The 18,484-nt window shown below is 40.7% G+C and overlaps 1 protein-coding gene across 2 annotated transcripts in view; it reads left to right on the forward strand.

Moving 5' to 3' along the window:
• The window catches only part of acin1a (apoptotic chromatin condensation inducer 1a), a 38,281-nt gene that overhangs the window by 9,368 nt on the left and 10,429 nt on the right, over positions 1–18,484 (forward strand). The window contains exons 3-15 of one of the 2 annotated variants that reach the window (XM_088351028.1): positions 1,461–1,572; positions 1,644–1,699; positions 1,862–5,356; positions 6,289–6,447; positions 6,569–6,645; positions 9,773–9,830; positions 10,071–10,110; positions 11,669–11,811; positions 11,874–12,017; positions 12,086–12,266; positions 13,090–13,235; positions 18,138–18,245; positions 18,326–18,433. In XM_088351028.1, coding sequence (XP_088207154.1) covers positions 1,461–1,572; positions 1,644–1,699; positions 1,862–5,356; positions 6,289–6,447; positions 6,569–6,645; positions 9,773–9,830; positions 10,071–10,110; positions 11,669–11,811; positions 11,874–12,017; positions 12,086–12,266; positions 13,090–13,235; positions 18,138–18,245; positions 18,326–18,433 — 4,827 coding nt within the window. The remainder of the gene's footprint in view (positions 1–1,460; positions 1,573–1,643; positions 1,700–1,861; positions 5,357–6,288; positions 6,448–6,568; positions 6,646–9,772; positions 9,831–10,070; positions 10,111–11,668; positions 11,812–11,873; positions 12,018–12,085; positions 12,267–13,089; positions 13,236–18,137; positions 18,246–18,325; positions 18,434–18,484) is intronic. The other variant, XM_088351110.1, reaches the window with a different exon arrangement.

Raw genomic sequence — 18,484 nt, forward strand, 5'->3', positions numbered from 1 at the left:
AAGGCGCAAAATAACTGCCCGTGAACTGAGAAAAGTCAAGCGTACAGCTGCCAAGATGCCACTTGCCACCAGTTTTGCCATATTTCAGAGCTGCAACATCACTGGAGTGCCCAAAAGCACAAGGTGTGCAATACTCAGAGACATGGCCAAGGTAAGAAAGGCTGAAAAACGACCACCACTAAACAAGACACACAAGCTGAAACGTCAAGACTGGGCCAAGAAAAATCTCAAGACGGATTTTTCTAAGGTTTTATGCAGTGATGAAATGAGAGTGAGTCTTGATGGGCCAGATGGATGGGCCCGTGGCTGGATCGGTAAAGGGCAGAGAGCTCCAGTCCGCCTCAGACGCCAGCAAGGTGGAGGTGGGGTACTGGTATGGGCTGGTATCATCAAAGATGAGCTTGTGGGGCCTTTTCGGGTTGAGGATGGACTCAAGCTCAACTCCCAGTCCTACTGCCAGTTTCTGGAAGACACCTTCTTCATGCAGTGGTACAGGAAGAAGTCCGCATCCTTCAAGAAAAACATGATTTTCATGCAGGACAACGCTCCATCACACGCATCCAAGTACTCCACAGCGTGGCTGGCAAGAAAGGGTCTAAAAGAAGAAAAACTAATGACATGGCCTCCTTGTTCACCTGATCTGAACCCCATAGAGAACCTGTGGTCCCTCATCAAATGTGAGATTTACAAGGAGGGAAAACAGTACACCTCTCTGAACAGTGTCTGGGAGGCTGTTGTTGCTGCTGCACGCAATGTTGATCGTGAACAGATCAAAGCACTGACAGAATCCATGGATGGCAGGCTTTTGAGTGTCCTTGCAAAGAAAGGTGGCTATATTGGTCACTGATTTGTTTTTGTTTTGTTTTTGAATGTCAGAAATGTATATTTGTGAATGTTGAGCTGTTATATTGGTTTCCCTGATGAAAATAAATAATTGAAATGGGTATACATTTGTTTTTTGTTAAGTTGCCTAATAATTATGCACAGTAATACTCACCTGCACACACAGATATCCTCCTAAAATAGCTAAAACTAAAAAAGCCCCACTCCAACTTCCAAAATATTCAGCTTTGATATTAATGAGACTTTTGGGTTCATTAAGAACATGGTTGTTGTTCAATAATAAAATTAATCCTCAAAAATACAACTTGCCTAATAATTCTGCACTCCCTGTATGTATTTCTACAGAATGTTTTTTTCTTTATTCTATTTTATTACTCTATAACTATATGATTTATAGTTTGATTTTCTTTTTCAAATAAGGTGGTTAAACAAGAATAATAACATATTTAAAATGGTCATTTTCAGACAAAACAATTTTACTGGACATACAAACTGATTTGTTGGACTGTGTTAGAAAGTGCTGCTTAATTCTTCTTTGCTTGTTCCCTGTAAATGTTTCTTGAATTTTTTTATGATTATCACCCAGTGACTTGCAACATTAACTCTTTGGTGTACAGATTGGTGAGGAAATAAGCCAGAATAGTTTAATCCAGCAGTATCTGGCAAAACAGCAAGAGCTCTTGCGGCAACGTCAGGAAAGGGAGGCCAGGGAAGCAAATGAGACTAACGGTAAGTGGCGGTACAATTTGTCAGGGCACTCGCTATGATGCCAAATTTAATTTCTCTACCTTCATACACAGAACAAGAGGAACACAATGATATTAATAACAGTTTTCCGTGTCCTTCACAAGCTCAGGTCAGAATTTTCTCATCTTTTTACTCATGTTTGTTAACATTTCTGTGGCAACTACTTTCCAAGATGTAATTAAAAACAAACAAATTTACTTGGCTGTCCAAGAACTTCCTCAGATTTACAATCCTGAAATTTTAAATGTTTTATCTTCCACTTTCTTAAAAGGACGTGGCCTTGGCCGAACAGCATAAGCCACCCGGTCCCTCTGACGAAGCGACCCGGTTTGCTTCTGTAAATGAGGGCGAGCATAATAGCGATCAGGAAGCTCCAATGGCTGCTACTCCATCTTCTGGCTCGATAACCATGCAAATTCGTGAGAAACGGATGAAGAATGCTGCAGCCAGTGACTTACCCGCTGACAGTGACGATGATAGCGAGGATGGCGCTGAAGAAGATGATGATGATGATGATGACTGGGGGAGTAATGTTCGCAGGAGAAGTCAGAGACAACCTACCAGAAACCTCACAACTCGGAACAGGTGTGGAGCATCTCGTCAACGCCAGCAGCAGCAGCAGCAGCAGCAGCAACAGCAGCAGCAACAGCAGCTCATCCCTTCCCTTTTGTCTCCTCAACTCCGCCAGCCAACTCCTCCTCCTTCCCCACCGCCAGAGTTATTATTCCCTTTGCCTGACACCCCTAAACAAAGCCCCCCTAGTCCTGATGTTGCTCCTGCAAGGCACTCACCCAGTACCTCCAGCTCTGGTTCCTCTAGCAGTGGCAGCCGGAGTAGTAGCCCAGAGCCACAGAGGAGTGGACTTGTGGAACGTAAACCTGGCCCTTTGACTCTTTTGGCCCGTAAAATGGAATCAGAAGGCGCTTTCTCTGGGACAGGTTGGCATGGTAGTAATGTGGAAGGGAGTGAGAAAGGGAGCAGTTCATCTAAACCCTCTACAGAATGCTCTACTAAAGAAACTGAGGGTCTCATATCGGCAAACACTGCAGTGCATGTGCCAGTTTCCATGGTACCAAGCATCAACCAGGGCATCAGTGGAACACATTCAGCTGATAGTCATATTTCTGTGAGTGTACTCAAGTCTTCAGCAACAGATGAAATAGAATCTGAACTAGAGTCTGCAAATACCCTTGAGCTCAGGACACAAGAAAAACTTAAAAACTTAGATCAAAAACCAGAAGCCTTACAGATAGAAAAAACACTTGCCTCAGAAAGAGAGAATTTGGAGAGGGAACAGGCCCTAGAGCAGAAGCGTCTCAAGCGTGAAAGAGAGGCAACTGAAAATAGAGAAAGGGAAATGGAGCTAGAACGAATCCAGGCGTTGGAACAAGAATCGAAAGAAAAGGCTCTTGAGAAAGAAAGGTTAGATAGAAAACAAGCTTTGGAGGCAGAGAGAAAAGAAAAAGAACGGATTGAGAAACAGAGGATATTAGAACAGGAACGTTTGGAAAAGCAAAGAATAGAAAAAGAGAGACTACAGAAAGAAAAGGCTTTGGAGGCAGAAAGATTAGAAAAAGAACGGATTGAGAGGGAGAGAATATTGGAACAGGAACGCCTGGAAAAGGAAAAAATAGAGAAAGAGAGGCTGGAGAGGGAAAGAGCTTTGGAGGCAGAGAGACTAGAAAAAGAACGGATTGAGAAAGAGAGGACATTGGAACAAGAACGCCTTAATAGGGACAAAATGGAAAAAGAGAGGCTAGAGAGGGAAAAGGCTTTGGAGGCAGAAAGAATAGAAAAAGAACGAATTGAGAAAGAAAAGATTTTAGAACAGGAACGTTTGGAAAGGCAAAGAATAGAGCAGGAGAGATTACAGAGGGAAAAGGCTTTGGAGGCAGAAAGACTAGAACAAGAACGGATTAAGAGAGAGAAGGTATTGGAACAAGAACGCTTGGAAAGGGAAAAAATAGAAAAAGAAAGGATAGAGAGAGAGAAAGCCTTAGAAGCAGAAAGACTAGAAAAAGAACGAATTGAGAAAGAAAGGATTTTAGAACAGGAACGTTTGGAAAGGGAAAAAATAGAAAAAGAAAGGATAGAGAGAGAGAAAGCCTTGGAAGCTGAAAGACTAGAAAAAGAACGAATTGAGAAAGAAAGGATTTTAGAACAGGAACGTTTGGAAAGGGAAAAAGTAGAAAAAGAAAGGATAGAGAAAGAGAAAGCCTTGGAAGCAGAAAGACTAGAAAAAGAACGACTGGAGAGAGAGAGGATATTGGAGCAGGAACAGGTGGAAAAGGAAAGATTAGAGAAAAAAAGGATAGAGAGGGAGAAAGCTTTGGAAGAAGAGAGAAAAAAAATTGAACGGATTGAAAAAGAAAGGGCACTGGAACAAGAACGATTGGAGAGGGAAAGATTAGAGCAAGAGAGGGTCAACAAAGAAAAAGCTTTAGCACAAGAACGACTAGAAATGGAAAAGGCTATGGAGAAACAGCGACAAGAAGCATTGAAAAAAGAAAGACTTGAACAAGAAGCAATGGAAAAAGACCGACAGGAAAAAGAGGAAGCTTTTAAAAAGCAGAAAGAACAAGCAAACGTTTTAGAATTAGAACGACTGGAAAGAGAAAAAAAAATCGAACTTGAACGGCAAGAGATGCAGAAATCTTTAGAGATTAAGCAACTGAAAAAGGAAAAGCTTCTAGATCAGGTAAAATCCATTGAACAGGAGCGTTCGGAAAAACAGGGAGCCTTACGGCAGGAAGAAAAAGCGTGCCTGGGAAAGGACAGCCTAGAGCAAGAGCTCCTGAAGAAAGACCGTCTAGATAAAGCAAGTGAAGAACAACGGGAATTAGAGACAGAAAAAATGAAGCAACCATGGGTGCAAAATAAGAGACTAACGCAGAGGTTGGAGGGAGCTAAAACGGAGAAGAAAGGGGGAATAAAGCTTACTCGAAAGGAACCAGACAAGGGGACTTCTGATATAGCTCTTGAAAACAAAATTGAGGAGAAAAATGCAATGCAAAGGGCGATTAAACAAGATCTTTTAGAGAAGAAATCAACCAAGGAGTTGGACACTGAACTCCCACTATCCATATGTGGTGGTGCACATGATCTTACACCTCCCACCCTTCCCCTTTCCACAGGACCAGATAGAAAAACAGAAGCAGGATTCCAGGAAGATGCCAATTCCCCAATGCCACAGAGTGAATCTCAAGCACTAGAATCAAGGTTGTCACTGTCATCTGTGCAGTCTTCAAAGAAGTTTCATTTTTCAAGGGACCCCCCAAGTCAGACACAGTCTACCACATCTTTTGTCGATACACCCTCGACCAAAGTGCCTCTTTTGTCCTCCCCTGGCAGCTTAGGAAAACAGACAACTGAAACCTCTGCTGATCAGGAACACATATCTGGTACCAAAGTGCTAGGTAACACTGGGGGCTATTCTGAGGGAAAGTCATCTTTTATTAAAAAAAGAAGTTCCAAAGACTGCATCACCAATCAAGATCTAGACAATATCATGAAAGAGAATTCAATGAAGCATTTTGAGCCTGCAAATGCAACGTCTCAAATAAAAGATTCGGATCAAGGCGAAGTTCCAGCATCCCCGGTAAATGCTGAACAGCGGCATAAAAGAGATGGAAAGAGGAAGGACAACAAAACGGGAAAACGTTCATCTTCCAATGATTCCTCCGAATCTGATTCTGGGTCCTCATCATCCCAGTCTTCTTCGTCGTCTTCTTCTCGAGAGAAAAGCTCCACCCAGAGAAACAAAACCGTAGGAAATTCCAATCTTTTTTGTCTTGTCTTTTAACTCATTCAGTGCCTAACGTATAAATATGTCATTGTCCCTGAGTGCCATAACGTAAAATTTTGTTTTTATTTTATTAAAAATGTATATATATTCTAAAGGATTTGGCACAGCTCAACACTAAGTATCAAGCCTCAAGGGACGATTTCAGTATGAAAAATCACCTTAAGGTGGCAGGAGTGGCTTGGATCAGATCTTTGTCCATTCATCAAGGAAGCCCAATTGCCTAGTGTTTCTTCCTGTAACCAGCGATTGAGAGTGTGCAGGCGGCCCATGTGGCGGGTAGATGTACTGATGAATTATGATTAGAAAAGGGTACAGACAGGTAGTTTTAGCTTCAACAGGACTTTTTTCTTCCTGAAAAAGGCGATAAAGTCCCTTAATCATCATCCATGCAGAGAGATGATGTTCCATGCACCGTCTACATGGACGTGATCGCCATGTTGACCGAAATCAGAGATCACGTCACTGGAAACATCGAGCACAGAAAAAACCCAGTACTTAATCACCACCTCCTCTGATGGCTTTTTGCGACCAACGACAAAATTAACTGAAACCGTTATACGAATGGGAAGTTAGTGTAGAGCAGTTTTCCTGGTCCCTCCGAACTCTTCTACTGCCTGAGTGGTTGCTCGCTGAGCCCGATGATATCATTAGCAGCTCTCCATATGTCATACACGTGAAAGTCTTATGAGACTGCGTTGTGTTATTCATTTATTTATTTATTATTATTAGTAGTAGTAGTAGTATTATTATTTAAGATTGAAAGTATTTAATATTGCTCTAAAAATTGGACTTCATGGCACCGGTATGTAGAGAAGGTCATAAAACTGCTTTTAACTGCATGTGTAGGACTAGAAAGAAATATTTATCCCTATATTTTTGCTGTTTCTTCGTAGGAAGAAAAACGCAACAGAAGTGCTTTACCTCAAGTTAAGTCTACAGCTCAAGATGCGAGTACAAAAGAACCTCGGAAGCTAAGCGTAGGAACTCCTTACAAAAGAGAGAGATCTGTAGAAAAGACAGGCACAGCAGATGACGAAGCTAGTCTAGCGAAGGTTTGTGGCTTTCTCAAATCCGTCTTCACATCAACCGAGCATTCAAAACATCTAATGCATCCATCAACTTTAATTCCCTTTTGCTGTTTATCGAACATTTGGTTTTCTCTTAATATTCCAGAAACCATTCCTCGAAACACCAAGTGAAGAGATGAAAAGGAAAGAAGCCAAAGGCGTTGAGCAAAAGGAAGAACAAAGGTCTGCTTTTATGTCATACTAAAGAGGGGTTTGAACATTTCGAAAAAAATGTGATGCACTTAGCTATCTGTTAGGGAAAGAACGTTTTTGATAACAGTCCAAAAAGTTTGGTTTTTGAGTTTTTGCTTTTAAAAGTAGATAAGCAACACACCATGTTGAAACGAGAGTTGAGTTACAGTATTTTATTAATAGTGCATTACAGTACTCATTACAGAGAAGAGTAATTGCGTTCCAAGTCAAGTCATGTTTATTTGTACAGCCGCTTCACAAGAAATCTCAAAGGGCTGTAGGGACTACTATTGCACTAATGTCCCCTGATCTAAAACCTACGTGAGGGCAAGGGAAAGTATAAAGACCTCAGCATAAGGAGAATGAACAGTGTACATAGACATCATATTAAGTATACAGGGAGTGCAGAATTATTAGGCAAATGAGTATTTTGACCACATCATCCTCTTTATGCATGTTGTCTTACTCCAAGCTGTATAGGCTCGAAAGCCTACTACCAATTAAGCATATCAGGTGATGTGCATCTCTGTAATGAGAAGGGGTGTGGTCTAATGACATCAACACCCTATATCAGGTGTGCATAATTATTAGGCAACTTCCTTTCCTTTGGCAAAATGGGTCAGAAGAGGGACTTGACAGGCTCTGAAAAGTCAAAAATAGTGAGATATCTTGCAGAGGGATGCAGCACTCTTAAAATTGCCAAGCTTCTGAAGCGTGATCATCGAACAATCAAGCGTTACATCCAAAATAGTCAACAGGGTCGCAAGAAGCGTGTAGAAAAACCAAGGCGCAAAATAACTGCCCGTGAACTGAGAAAAGTCAAGCGTACAGCTGCCAAGATGCCACTTGCCACCAGTTTTGCCATATTTCAGAGCTGCAACATCACTGGAGTGCCCAAAAGCACAAGGTGTGCAATACTCAGAGACATGGCCAAGGTAAGAAAGGCTGAAAAACGACCACCACTGAACAAGACACACAAGCTGAAACGTCAAGACTGGGCCAAGAAAAATCTCAAGACGGATTTTTCTAAGGTTTTATGGACTGATGAAATGAGAGTGAGTCTTGATGGGCCAGATGGATGGGCCCGTGGCTGGATCGGTAAAGGGCAGAGAGCTCCAGTCCGCCTCAGACGCCAGCAAGGTGGAGGTGGGGTACTGGTATGGGCTGGTATCATCAAAGATGAGCTTGTGGGGCCTTTTCGGGTTGAGGATGGACTCAAGCTCAACTCCCAGTCCTACTGCCAGTTTCTGGAAGACACCTTCTTCAAGCAGTGGTACAGGAAGAAGTCCGCATCCTTCAAGAAAAACATGATTTTCATGCAGGACAACGCTCCATCACACGCATCCAAGTACTCCACAGCGTGGCTGGCAAGAAAGGGTCTAAAAGAAGAAAAACTAATGACATGGCCTCCTTGTTCACCTGATCCGAACCCCATAGAGAACCTGTGGTCCCTCATCAAATGTGAGATTTACAAGGAGGGAAAACAGTACACCTCTCTGAACAGTGTCTGGGAGGCTGTGGTTGCTGCTGCACGCAATGTTGATCGTGAACAGATCAAAGCACTGACAGAATCCATGGATGGCAGGCTTTTGAGTGTCCTTGCAAAGAAAGGTGGCTATATTGGTCACTGATTTGTTTTTTTTTGTTTTTTGAATGTCAGAAATGTATATTTGTGAATGTTGAGCTGTTATATTGGTTTCCCTGATGAAAATAAATAATTGAAATGGGTATACATTTGTTTTTTGTTAAGTTGCCTAATAATTATGCACAGTAATAGTCACCTGCACACACAGATATCCTCCTAAAATAGCTAAAACTAAAAAAGCCCCACTCCAACTTCCAAAATATTCAGCTTTGATATTAATGAGACTTTTGGGTTCATTAAGAACATGGTTGTTGTTCAATGATAAAATTAATCCTCAAAAATACAACTTGCCTAATAATTCTGCACTCCCTGTAGATGATAATAGAATGGGGCAACACGGCGGCGCAGTGGTCAGCGCGTGTGCGGCACAGTTCTAAGGTCTTGGGAACCTCCTGTGTGGGTTCAAATCCAGCTACCGGACTTACTGTGCGGAGTTTGTATGTTCTCCCCGTGCTTGCGTGGGTTTCCTCCGGGCACTCCGGTTTCCTCCCACATTCCAAAAACATGCATTTCAGGTGAATTGGCCGGTCCAAATTGTCCCTAGGTGTGACTGAGCGAGTGAGTTGTCTGTCCCCGTGTGCCCTGCGATTGGCTGGCAACCAGTTCAGGGTGTCCCCTACCCACTGCCCGATGATTGCTGGGATGGGCTCCAGCACCCCGCGACCCTACTGAGGATAAGCGGTGCAGCAATTAGATGAGATGATAGAATGTCCAGTTGACCACTTCCTGAGGTCAACCTCATTTATATTTTGATATAATTATATTAATCCAGCACGGCGGCGCAGTGGTTGGCATTTGTGCAGCTCAGTTATGAGGCCATGAGATCAAACCTCCTGTGTGGAGTTTGCATGTTCTCCCGTGCTTGCGTGGGTTTCCTCCGGGCACTCGGTTTCCTCCCACATTCCAAAAACATGCATGTCAGGTTAATTGGCCGGTCCAAATTGTCCCTAGGTGTGAATGAGCGAGTGACTTGTCTGTCCCTGTGTGCTCTGTGACTGGCTGGCAACCAGTTCAGGGTGTCCCCTGCCCACTGCCTGAAAACAGCTGAGATGGGCTCCAGCACCCCGCGACCCTACTGAGGATAAGCGGTAGAGCTAATGAGATGAGATATATATATATATATATATATATATATATATATATATATATATATTCACACAAGATAATAGATTTTTGAAAGGATTGACCATGTATTTACATGAATTTAGGCAGCACGGTAGATGACTGGTTAGCACTTACGCCTCACAATCCTGAGGTCTTTGATTTAATTCCAGCTACTGGCCTCCCTGTGCAGAGTTTGCATGTTCTCCTGAGTACCTGCTTAGATTTTTTTCTGTACACAAAAACAACAATTTTTTCGCTCTAGTTTTTCTGATATGACCTTCAAATTTTAATTGTGCTTCAAATTTGAACTTATCATGCATCTTGTTGTTTTTTTTTTTTTTCTTTTAATTTGAACGTATTACAATGAAGACAGGGGACTGAATCTGCAATATTGGAGTCAGAGAAGCTCCCGGAGACCAGCGAGGAGGTAAGGCGGCGGGGGGTTTCTCAACGAAAATTTTGGTTTCAAATTTAAATTATATTAAAACTTGTCTGCAAACTACGGATTTGACTTATGTTGTTTTTGTATATTTGCAGTAAAAAGAATTGACCTATGAATGCATAGTTTTATTACTGACCAATTTTTTTCCACCCTTAAACTTATCTATCGCGCACAATTGTTTTTCACCCATCCAAACTCATATGTTGAGTTCTTTTTGTTTTTCAGGGACAGAAGGCTTTCTCGGCACGTAAGATTTCCCTCATTGGTACGTAAATCTTTTTTTTTTTTTTTTTTAAATCTCTAAATAACAAGGAATTTTATTGCACTTTTTAAATCAAGGGGCATTATCAGGGTTGTCACATACCAGATTATTGTGCTTGTGACATTTAAAAAACCCTGGCTAGGTTTAGCCACAGGCCTTGTCATGTAATTCTGTACGGATTGAAAATATGCATTTTTCAAGATAATCTGCTATTTTTTCCCAAAGCAAATATCTTTTATGTATGTTCCTATCCTACAGGATAGACTACCACCGCTTTCCGGCCAATTCCTTTTAAAGAGCAAGCTTCAGTATTTTTTCTCAGTGAATTTGTTCGTTTGATCCCTGCTGTTTGCATGCAATTTAGTCAACAATATAACTTTGTGATTAGTTAAAAAATATGAAAGATTATACATTGCTTACAAAAGGCAGCTAGTGTTGAGCAATGAGAATGTCTGAATATTTTCCTTAAATATTTGTATATAAGCCAATTCTAAAACTTAAAAATACAATGCTAAAATCTGGGTCTGCTTATATCCGCATAAAACAAAATAATCACAAAGAGGGTGTAATCCTTATGCTCCCACCTTGCCCGTTCTTTTTTCCTGTTTCCATTATTGGCGATTGTGTTTGAGAGGGACCGCATCTCATTTTATTGAGATATAGTGTCTTTTATTGTTTTGTTTTGCCCTTAATTATAATTCCCAAGAAAGTGGTAGGGGGAAAGTGTTCAAGTGTCTTGCATCAAAGAGCTTGTTGAGGGTGCAGTAAATTGTTTACAATATTTTTATTACCAATATATTGATATTTATTATCTATACATTGTTTTGGTGTGTGCTACATAACACACTGGCCTGTCACCGTACCATAGACCGGTTTATCCAAAGTTCCACTATGTAGTCACTAGACCCCTAGGGATGTAGATTGCATAAAAAAGGCATTTGATGTAATCTCATCATCACACTATTTTTAATCACGATACCACGTTGTACAAATTTGTTTTGGTTTAACCCTGAAAACTTTATTTCGAACATTAAAATAAAAACCGAACGAAAACAATGAGTCAACAACAAAATAATGTTACATAACATGTTTGAAAACCTTTCCCAATAATACTCCATTGCAACATTGTACACCGTGACACCGTGAGTAATAATATTTTGATGATGAGATCGAATCTAATGCCTTTGTCATCAACAATCCTCCTGACCTAGTGGTTATGATTCACTGCTCTCACCGCTGCGATTTGGGTCGATTCTCATTGCATCCAATGCTAAGCACTTGTGGTCAGCGATATCTGTCGACTGATCAATCATTGCTTATGGGTGATACACTACCGTAAAACCTTAGTATAACGTCGTGCAGTTAATATTTTGAGTTTTTTGGGTGTGGTTAAACAAAGTTTAAAGTAAAAATAAGCAAATTGTTTTCGTCATGTGCGCCCCGGTAACAACCTGCAGTCGTTGCTGAACACCCACGTAACATAATTGTTCTTGGGAGTAAATCATGTAAAGAGTAAATCAAATTCCATAATAATTTCCTCAATTCGTTATTGCAACGGCAGGCACTAAGTCGTCTCCTGGCACAGGCGGTACAGATGGTGATCAGGATTTAGGGGCAGCGAGTGGTCGTAAGCGGAGGTGGGGTGCCAGCACTGCCGTCACTTCTAAGAAACCTTCCATAAGCATCACCACAGATTCACTCAAGGTATAAGCATAATTCGATGACTGACACTTTCGTGTTTTGACTAAAATCTTTTTTGTTGCCAGTCTCTAATCCCAGACATCCGAACGGGAGGGAGCCAAGATGCCGTTGTCGACCTGCATCCTGAAGAACTGGTTCTGTCTAGTGCTGAGGAAGAAGATCATGTAACCTCACAGCAGGACGTTCAGATCCGACGCACTGTAACCCAGGTGGAGTTTACAGCGACTTTAATATGTCCCCATGTGCTGAGTAGATAAATAACACCTATCAATTGTAGGTGGTGCCTTCGGACAACCAAGAGAATGGACAGAAGCCAAGGAGCAGACAAAGGGAAGACGTAGAGGCGAATCATACTCGGGGAGCCATTAGTAGGCCTGTTTCTCATCAAGAGAAACCCGTGGAAAACATGGAAACCCATTCATCAACTCAGCCCATCCCAGATAAAGAAATCAGTACTGGTAAGGTATAAAGATGTATGTTTTTGTAGCATGAGTAAAAATAGTGTGATGATGAGATAAAAGCTAAAGCCTTTTCCTATGTCATCTGTATCGGCGAATAATCTGTGTGCTCGCTCACCACCGCAATACGGTAGTCAGCGTAATTTTTCGACTGATCAATCATTGCTCAAACACAGTAATGTACTACCGTAATACCTTGAGTATAACGCGCCCCCAACTTTTGAGTTATTTTTTGTGTACAACAAAAGTGCGCGGTATACACAAATAAATACGGTGCTTGCACATAAGCATGTTTGGCCATAAGTGCAATTTACAATGATGTATCCTTTTTCCTCCGTCTGACGATGCTTTTCACTATATTGAACTTTCTTGTTGCTACCATCTTTCTTGTTTCTTCAGCAGCCTATTATCACTTTTAGCTAGAAGTCAGCTGCATAGGCATTTTCTTTTTTTCTCAAAGCTTGGTGTAATGCAATGATAAATTTGACAATTAATGGCATCAGAATTCAGCCCAGATTTACTGTTTTTTTGTTGTTCCTCTGTTGATGTTGTTTCCTTCCCACGCACTGCTTCCAGTTTTTTACTGGTGACACACAACCAAATATGGATAAAAAAGCCCTAATTTCCCTATTTTATTTTAATTAAATAAAGGTTAGGTTTTTTACATTGTTGTTCTCTCCATGAGCAATCTTTATACGGTGTATATTAAAAATAATGTGATATAGTAAGCCTTCTAGAGATTTTTGATATATTTTAAAGTGACAATGAAACCTTGTTATTAAATTCTGTGTTGTTATGGATTGTTTTCCCATCTGTCTCTCAGTGGCTTCAGGCAGCAACCTCATTCGCCGCTCCATCAGTCAGCAAAAAGCAGGCGTGTCCATCACCATCGATGACCCCGTACGCACCAGTCGACAACCTTCTCCGCCACGTGGCAAAGTTTCGAGCATTGTTCACGTCAGCAACCTGGTGAGAAATCAAACATTTAACAAAAAGTTTTATATTCACAATATATGTTGCACAGTGTTAATCGGGGTAGTGTGCTCATCCCCTCACATCGTAGTCCACCTCTTTCAGAATTATTTTTTTTTTATGGTTAACAAAATATATATAAACCTTATATATTAATTACTCTTTTATACATTGCAGGCATGTAAGTCTCACCTTTCAGAGAAATTGCCTGTTAACCACCCGAGAAAGATGCATCAATTGCAGCCCATATGTCATGATACATAGATTAGATCGTAAACAAATTAGAAAGATTGTGATTGCTGAGATTGATCATTGCTGTTCATGGAAGCCCTAACTTGAGAACTAAAACACCAACACATTTAACCCATAGAGTAACATAATACGTTTATGTCTTTTCCGGACTAATAGTCACAGTTGTTTTCAGTTTGCAGGGTTGCGACTTGTACTCTGTTGAGACTGATATGTGAGATTGTGAAATGAAATGATCTGCATTTATTTAGCGCTTTTCAAGTCAAGACTTCCCAAAGCGATTTACAGTGTGCTACACATTTCCCAATAGTGGCCGTGCTGCCATGTCAGGTGCTAACCTGCTTATTGGGGGCATTAGGGGTTTAGTGTCTTGCCCAAGGACACTTCGACATGTAACACGGAGGATCCGGGAATCGAACTGTGATCTCTTGATCCCAAGACGAGCACTCTAACTCCATGAATACACTATTATATCTTAGAGTTTTACGTTTTTATTACCAGTTCTATATATATAACTTCACACTTTATTTTCACACTAAACCGCAAGAGGGCGCTCTAGGCCTGTGTTGGTAATTTCAACCTTGCCATGATGTGTGGGGGACATTTTTTGAAGCAGAAAGAGGAAGCGAAGCGGCTTATTGTCTTCTTCCCGAGTTGGAGGAGTTGTCTACCGGTAGAGGTGACACAGAGGATGAATATATTTTATTGTTTTTAGTGATTTGGAGAGAAGCTGATAATTTGGTAAGCATGTTCTTCATGCTGCAATTATCTAATAACTCAATATGTTACTGACATATTGGAACTTTTTCTACAATATGCATGTACGTGTAACGTTGTGTTCACTTATTTTTATTTTAAATTCCCTTTCAAGATGACACGTATGTTTTTGGTGATAGATTTTATTCAATAAATTTCCCCCCGAAAATGCGACTTATATGTTGAGTGCGACTTATAAATGTATTTTCCTTATTAATCATGCATTTATTTGGCTTGTGCGACTTATACTCCGGAGAGACTTAAATTTTGGAACTTCGTGGTTATTACCTTTTCAGAAGACTTGTCCCCGTGTGTCAAAACTTAAACATGTTTTTTATAAATTATTCTTAAGGTTTTGGTGAAGCCCTTCAATAAATATCAAGCCTCTGGGAATAATTTCATTTTGATAAATCACCACTAGATGACAGGATTGGCTTTGATCAGATCTTTGTCAAGACACTTAGTGCCTTTGTTTTGCTTCCTGTATATACCATATGACACCGTACGGCAGTGTGTCTGTGGCCCGTAAACCATGTACGCGCAGTGTGACAAGAAAAGCGAAATAATTAGTACAGACAGTTTTAACGTTTCAAATCTTTATTCTTTGGGCTGAGAGGAAGACATTTCATGCATGTCCGCAATCGCCATGATGGCCCAAATTATGTGATCACGTCAGCGGAAAAATAGGGGGCTGAAAATATCTTGCAAGGTTCCTACATTGTTCATGCATTAGATAGATAGATAGATAGATAGATACTTTGTTCATCCCCGAAGGGAAATTCACATTTCCAGCAGCATCCCTGAGCTGAGAACAATTGAGAACAATCGAAAATAGTTCAGTGTTCTTGAAATAGAAGTTTTTTTTGCAAGGAGGGTGCCCTTGTGTTAATGGAAAGCAATGTTTAGATATTAGAGGTATCACAAAGCTACATAAAAACACCAAAGTGAACATTCTGCTTGAAATGCATCCCCACACAAAAAGCTGTTTTTCTCAGAAGTGTTTTTGGAAATGAGTTTTTTCAAGAATCTTAGCAATGATCAACAATTGTTTACTACATAATATTAAAACCTAGAAGCATACTTTTTTTGAATGAAAGATGAGGGTTCAAGCTCTCTTTTGATGTCCTCTGCCCTATATAGCTACAGAGCAAAATTTTCTGTTGGCCTTTCAAAATGGCACAGGCACTTGGCATTTAAGAGATACGTCTGGCACTGAATGAGTTGATTGATTTATTTGGTGCGTTTGTCTTTTTAATTACTTGGAATGCGGATCTAATTGGCGACGTTACAATAGCAACCAGAGTGTGTTTCAGTGAGATGCTGTGGATTTGCCCAGGGGGATATTGCACGAAACTGGAATAAAGACATCCAGACTAACTGATAAGGCGCAGGTTGAACTCGTCTGGCCGGTGCATTTTGGTTTAATCGGTTGCACGTTTTCCAATTCTGCTTTAAATTATTTTTTTTCTTAAATATATAATATAGCAGACAAACACAGTGATAATCTGAGAAGTGAAAGGACGTTGATAGGATTTACAGAAAGTGTGCAATAATTTCTTACACAAAAGTAGGCAGATGCATAAATTTGGTCACCCTTGATGTTTTATTGATTTGAATACGTTTAGCACTAATTATTGGAACACAATATTTGTTTGGTAAGCCCGTTGACCCTTGACCTACATACACGGGTGAAGCTAATCATGAGAAAGGGTATTTAAGGCGACCAGTTGCAAGTTGTTCTCCTCTTTGCATCCTCTCTGAATAGTGGCAACATGGGAGCCTCAGAACACTTGTCAAATGACCTGACAACAAAGATTGTTCGACATCATGGTTTAGGGGAAGGATAAAAAAGCTATCTTAGAGATTTCAACTGTCAGTTTCCACTGTGAGGAACATAGTGAGAAAAAGGAAGGTCCACAGTTCAGTACAGTGGCAGGCCAAGAAAAATCTCAGATAAGCAGAGGCAGAGGATGGTGAGAACAGTCAAACTCAACCTACAGACCAGCTCCAAAGACCTACAACATGATCTTGCTGCAGATGGTGTTACTGCGCATCGTTCAACTATTCAGCGCAACTTGCACAAGGAGATTCTGTATGCGAGAGTAATGCGACAGAAGCCTTTTCTGTGCACATGCCACAAACAGTAGCTTGAGGTATGGTAAAGCACATTTGGATAAGCCAGCTTCATTTTGGAATTAGGTGCTGTGGACTGATGAAACTAAAATTGAGTTATTTGGACATAACAAGGGGTGCTATGCATGGCAAAAGAAGAACACCGCATTCCAAGCCAAACACTTGCTACCCACAGTAAAATTTTGTGGTGGTTCCATCATGCTGTGGGGCTGTGTGGCCAGTGCAGCTTCTGGAAATCTTGTTAAAGTTGAAGGTTACATTGATTTCAGTCCGTATCAGCAGATTTTTGCTCACAATGTTCTAGAATCGGTGACTAAGCTGAAGTTGCGCCGGGGCTGGATACTTTAACAAGACAACGACCACAAACACTGCTCAAATTCTACTAATGCATCCATGTAGAGCAGACATGGGCACTCCGGTCCTGGAGGGCCATACGTCCTGCCAGATTTTGAAGTTTGCTCTTCTTTAACTCAGGTGATACAAATTATAACCTCGTTAGCAAGCTAGCAAGTGCTTGTTAACGATACTGGTGATTGGAATCACCTGTATTGGATCAGAGAAGCCTCAAAAATCATGCAGAACATACGGCCCTCCAGGACCGGAGTGCCCAGGTCTGATGTAGAGGAACAAGTACAATGTTCTGGAATTACCATCTCAGTCCCCAGACCTGAATACTATTGAAAATTTGTGGTGTGATTTAAAGCGAGCTGTCCATGCTCTGAAACCATCAAACCCGACTAAAGTGGAGATGTTTTGTAAAGAAGAATGATCAACCAGAATCCAGACCCTCATTGGAAGCTATAGGAAGCGTTTAGAGGCTATTTTTTCAGCAAAAGGAAGATCTACTAAATATTGATGTAATTTTTCGGTTGGGGTGCCCAAATTTATGCACCTGCCTACTTTTGTTTAAGCAATTATTGAACATTTTTTGTAAATCCTATGAACTTCATTTCACTTCTCAGATATCACTGTCTGTCTGCTATTTGATATATTTCACTGAAATTGCTGATCCAAACAACCAATGATTTATAAAAGAAAATCTTGAAAATGATCAGGGATGCACATATTTTTGCATACGACTTTATCTTTGTGATAACCTTAGGCTGGTTGTTAGCCTGGTCAGGAGCAGGCTTGCTGTAGTGACTAAATCACCGCCACTGAGCTAAATGTAACATGCTTTCATGCTACCAACCTGAGGCTAAATTGAGCCATGGTAGTAAAAATAGCAATATTTAGTTAGGTTGTATAGTGTACCGGAAACGTATTTTCTATTCTCCACATGTTTCTCACCTTTTCTTTCACCCATGACCCATTTTCTTGCCTAAAGAACAAACTCAATTTACAGACTCAAGCATTTGTTTAACAAATTAAGGTAATGTATTTAAAATTTCTGTACTGTCAAATTCTAATTAGAAAATATTCTTGCTGCGTGTATTGCAGAAAGGGCAGGAAATGATAGGATACATTTTTACTTTACATGACACTTTGTCGCCATCATGAGGACGATATGGAATACTGCATTTACCTTCCCTAGGCACAGGGCTGACAAACTGTGGCTCTGGGACCGGATCTAGACTATTTTCTGTTCTCAGGCGGGTCGGATCAGAAAAAGGATGTCAACTTAAAATGTTTAGCTTACTGTAGTCTTTCAGTATAGGTAGAGGTACATTCTATTCTATTCAGTCTAGATTATAAGGAGATCTTATAATTCAGGAAATGTTTTACTCTGACAATTGCAATGTTTTTTTTTTTATATTTTAGGTCAGGCCGTTTACGCTTGGGCAATTGAAGGAATTGCTGAGCAGAACCGGCACACTGGTAGAGGACGGCTTCTGGATTGACAAAATCAAATCTCACTGCTACGTAACTGTGAGTTCATTTTAAATCCCGTGCAGTTTTCCCCTTGAACAATTGCAATGAGCATAAAGAAAACACCTTGCTTTGTTCAGTACTCAAGTTCAGAAGAGGCAATGGCAACACGTCAAGCACTTCATGGAGTCAAGTGGCCTCTAAGTAACCCAAAAGTTCTGAACGTGGACTTCAGCCAACAGGATGAGGTTGTCTTTCAATTTCAACATTCTTCTTGTTTGTTTAATATGTCAACAAGA

This window comes from Urocampus carinirostris, chromosome 1, assembly GCF_059441175.1.
Source record: "Urocampus carinirostris isolate Australia breed hairy pipefish chromosome 1, RoL_Ucar_1.0, whole genome shotgun sequence".
NCBI classification, from domain to species: domain Eukaryota; kingdom Metazoa; phylum Chordata; class Actinopteri; order Syngnathiformes; family Syngnathidae; genus Urocampus; species Urocampus carinirostris.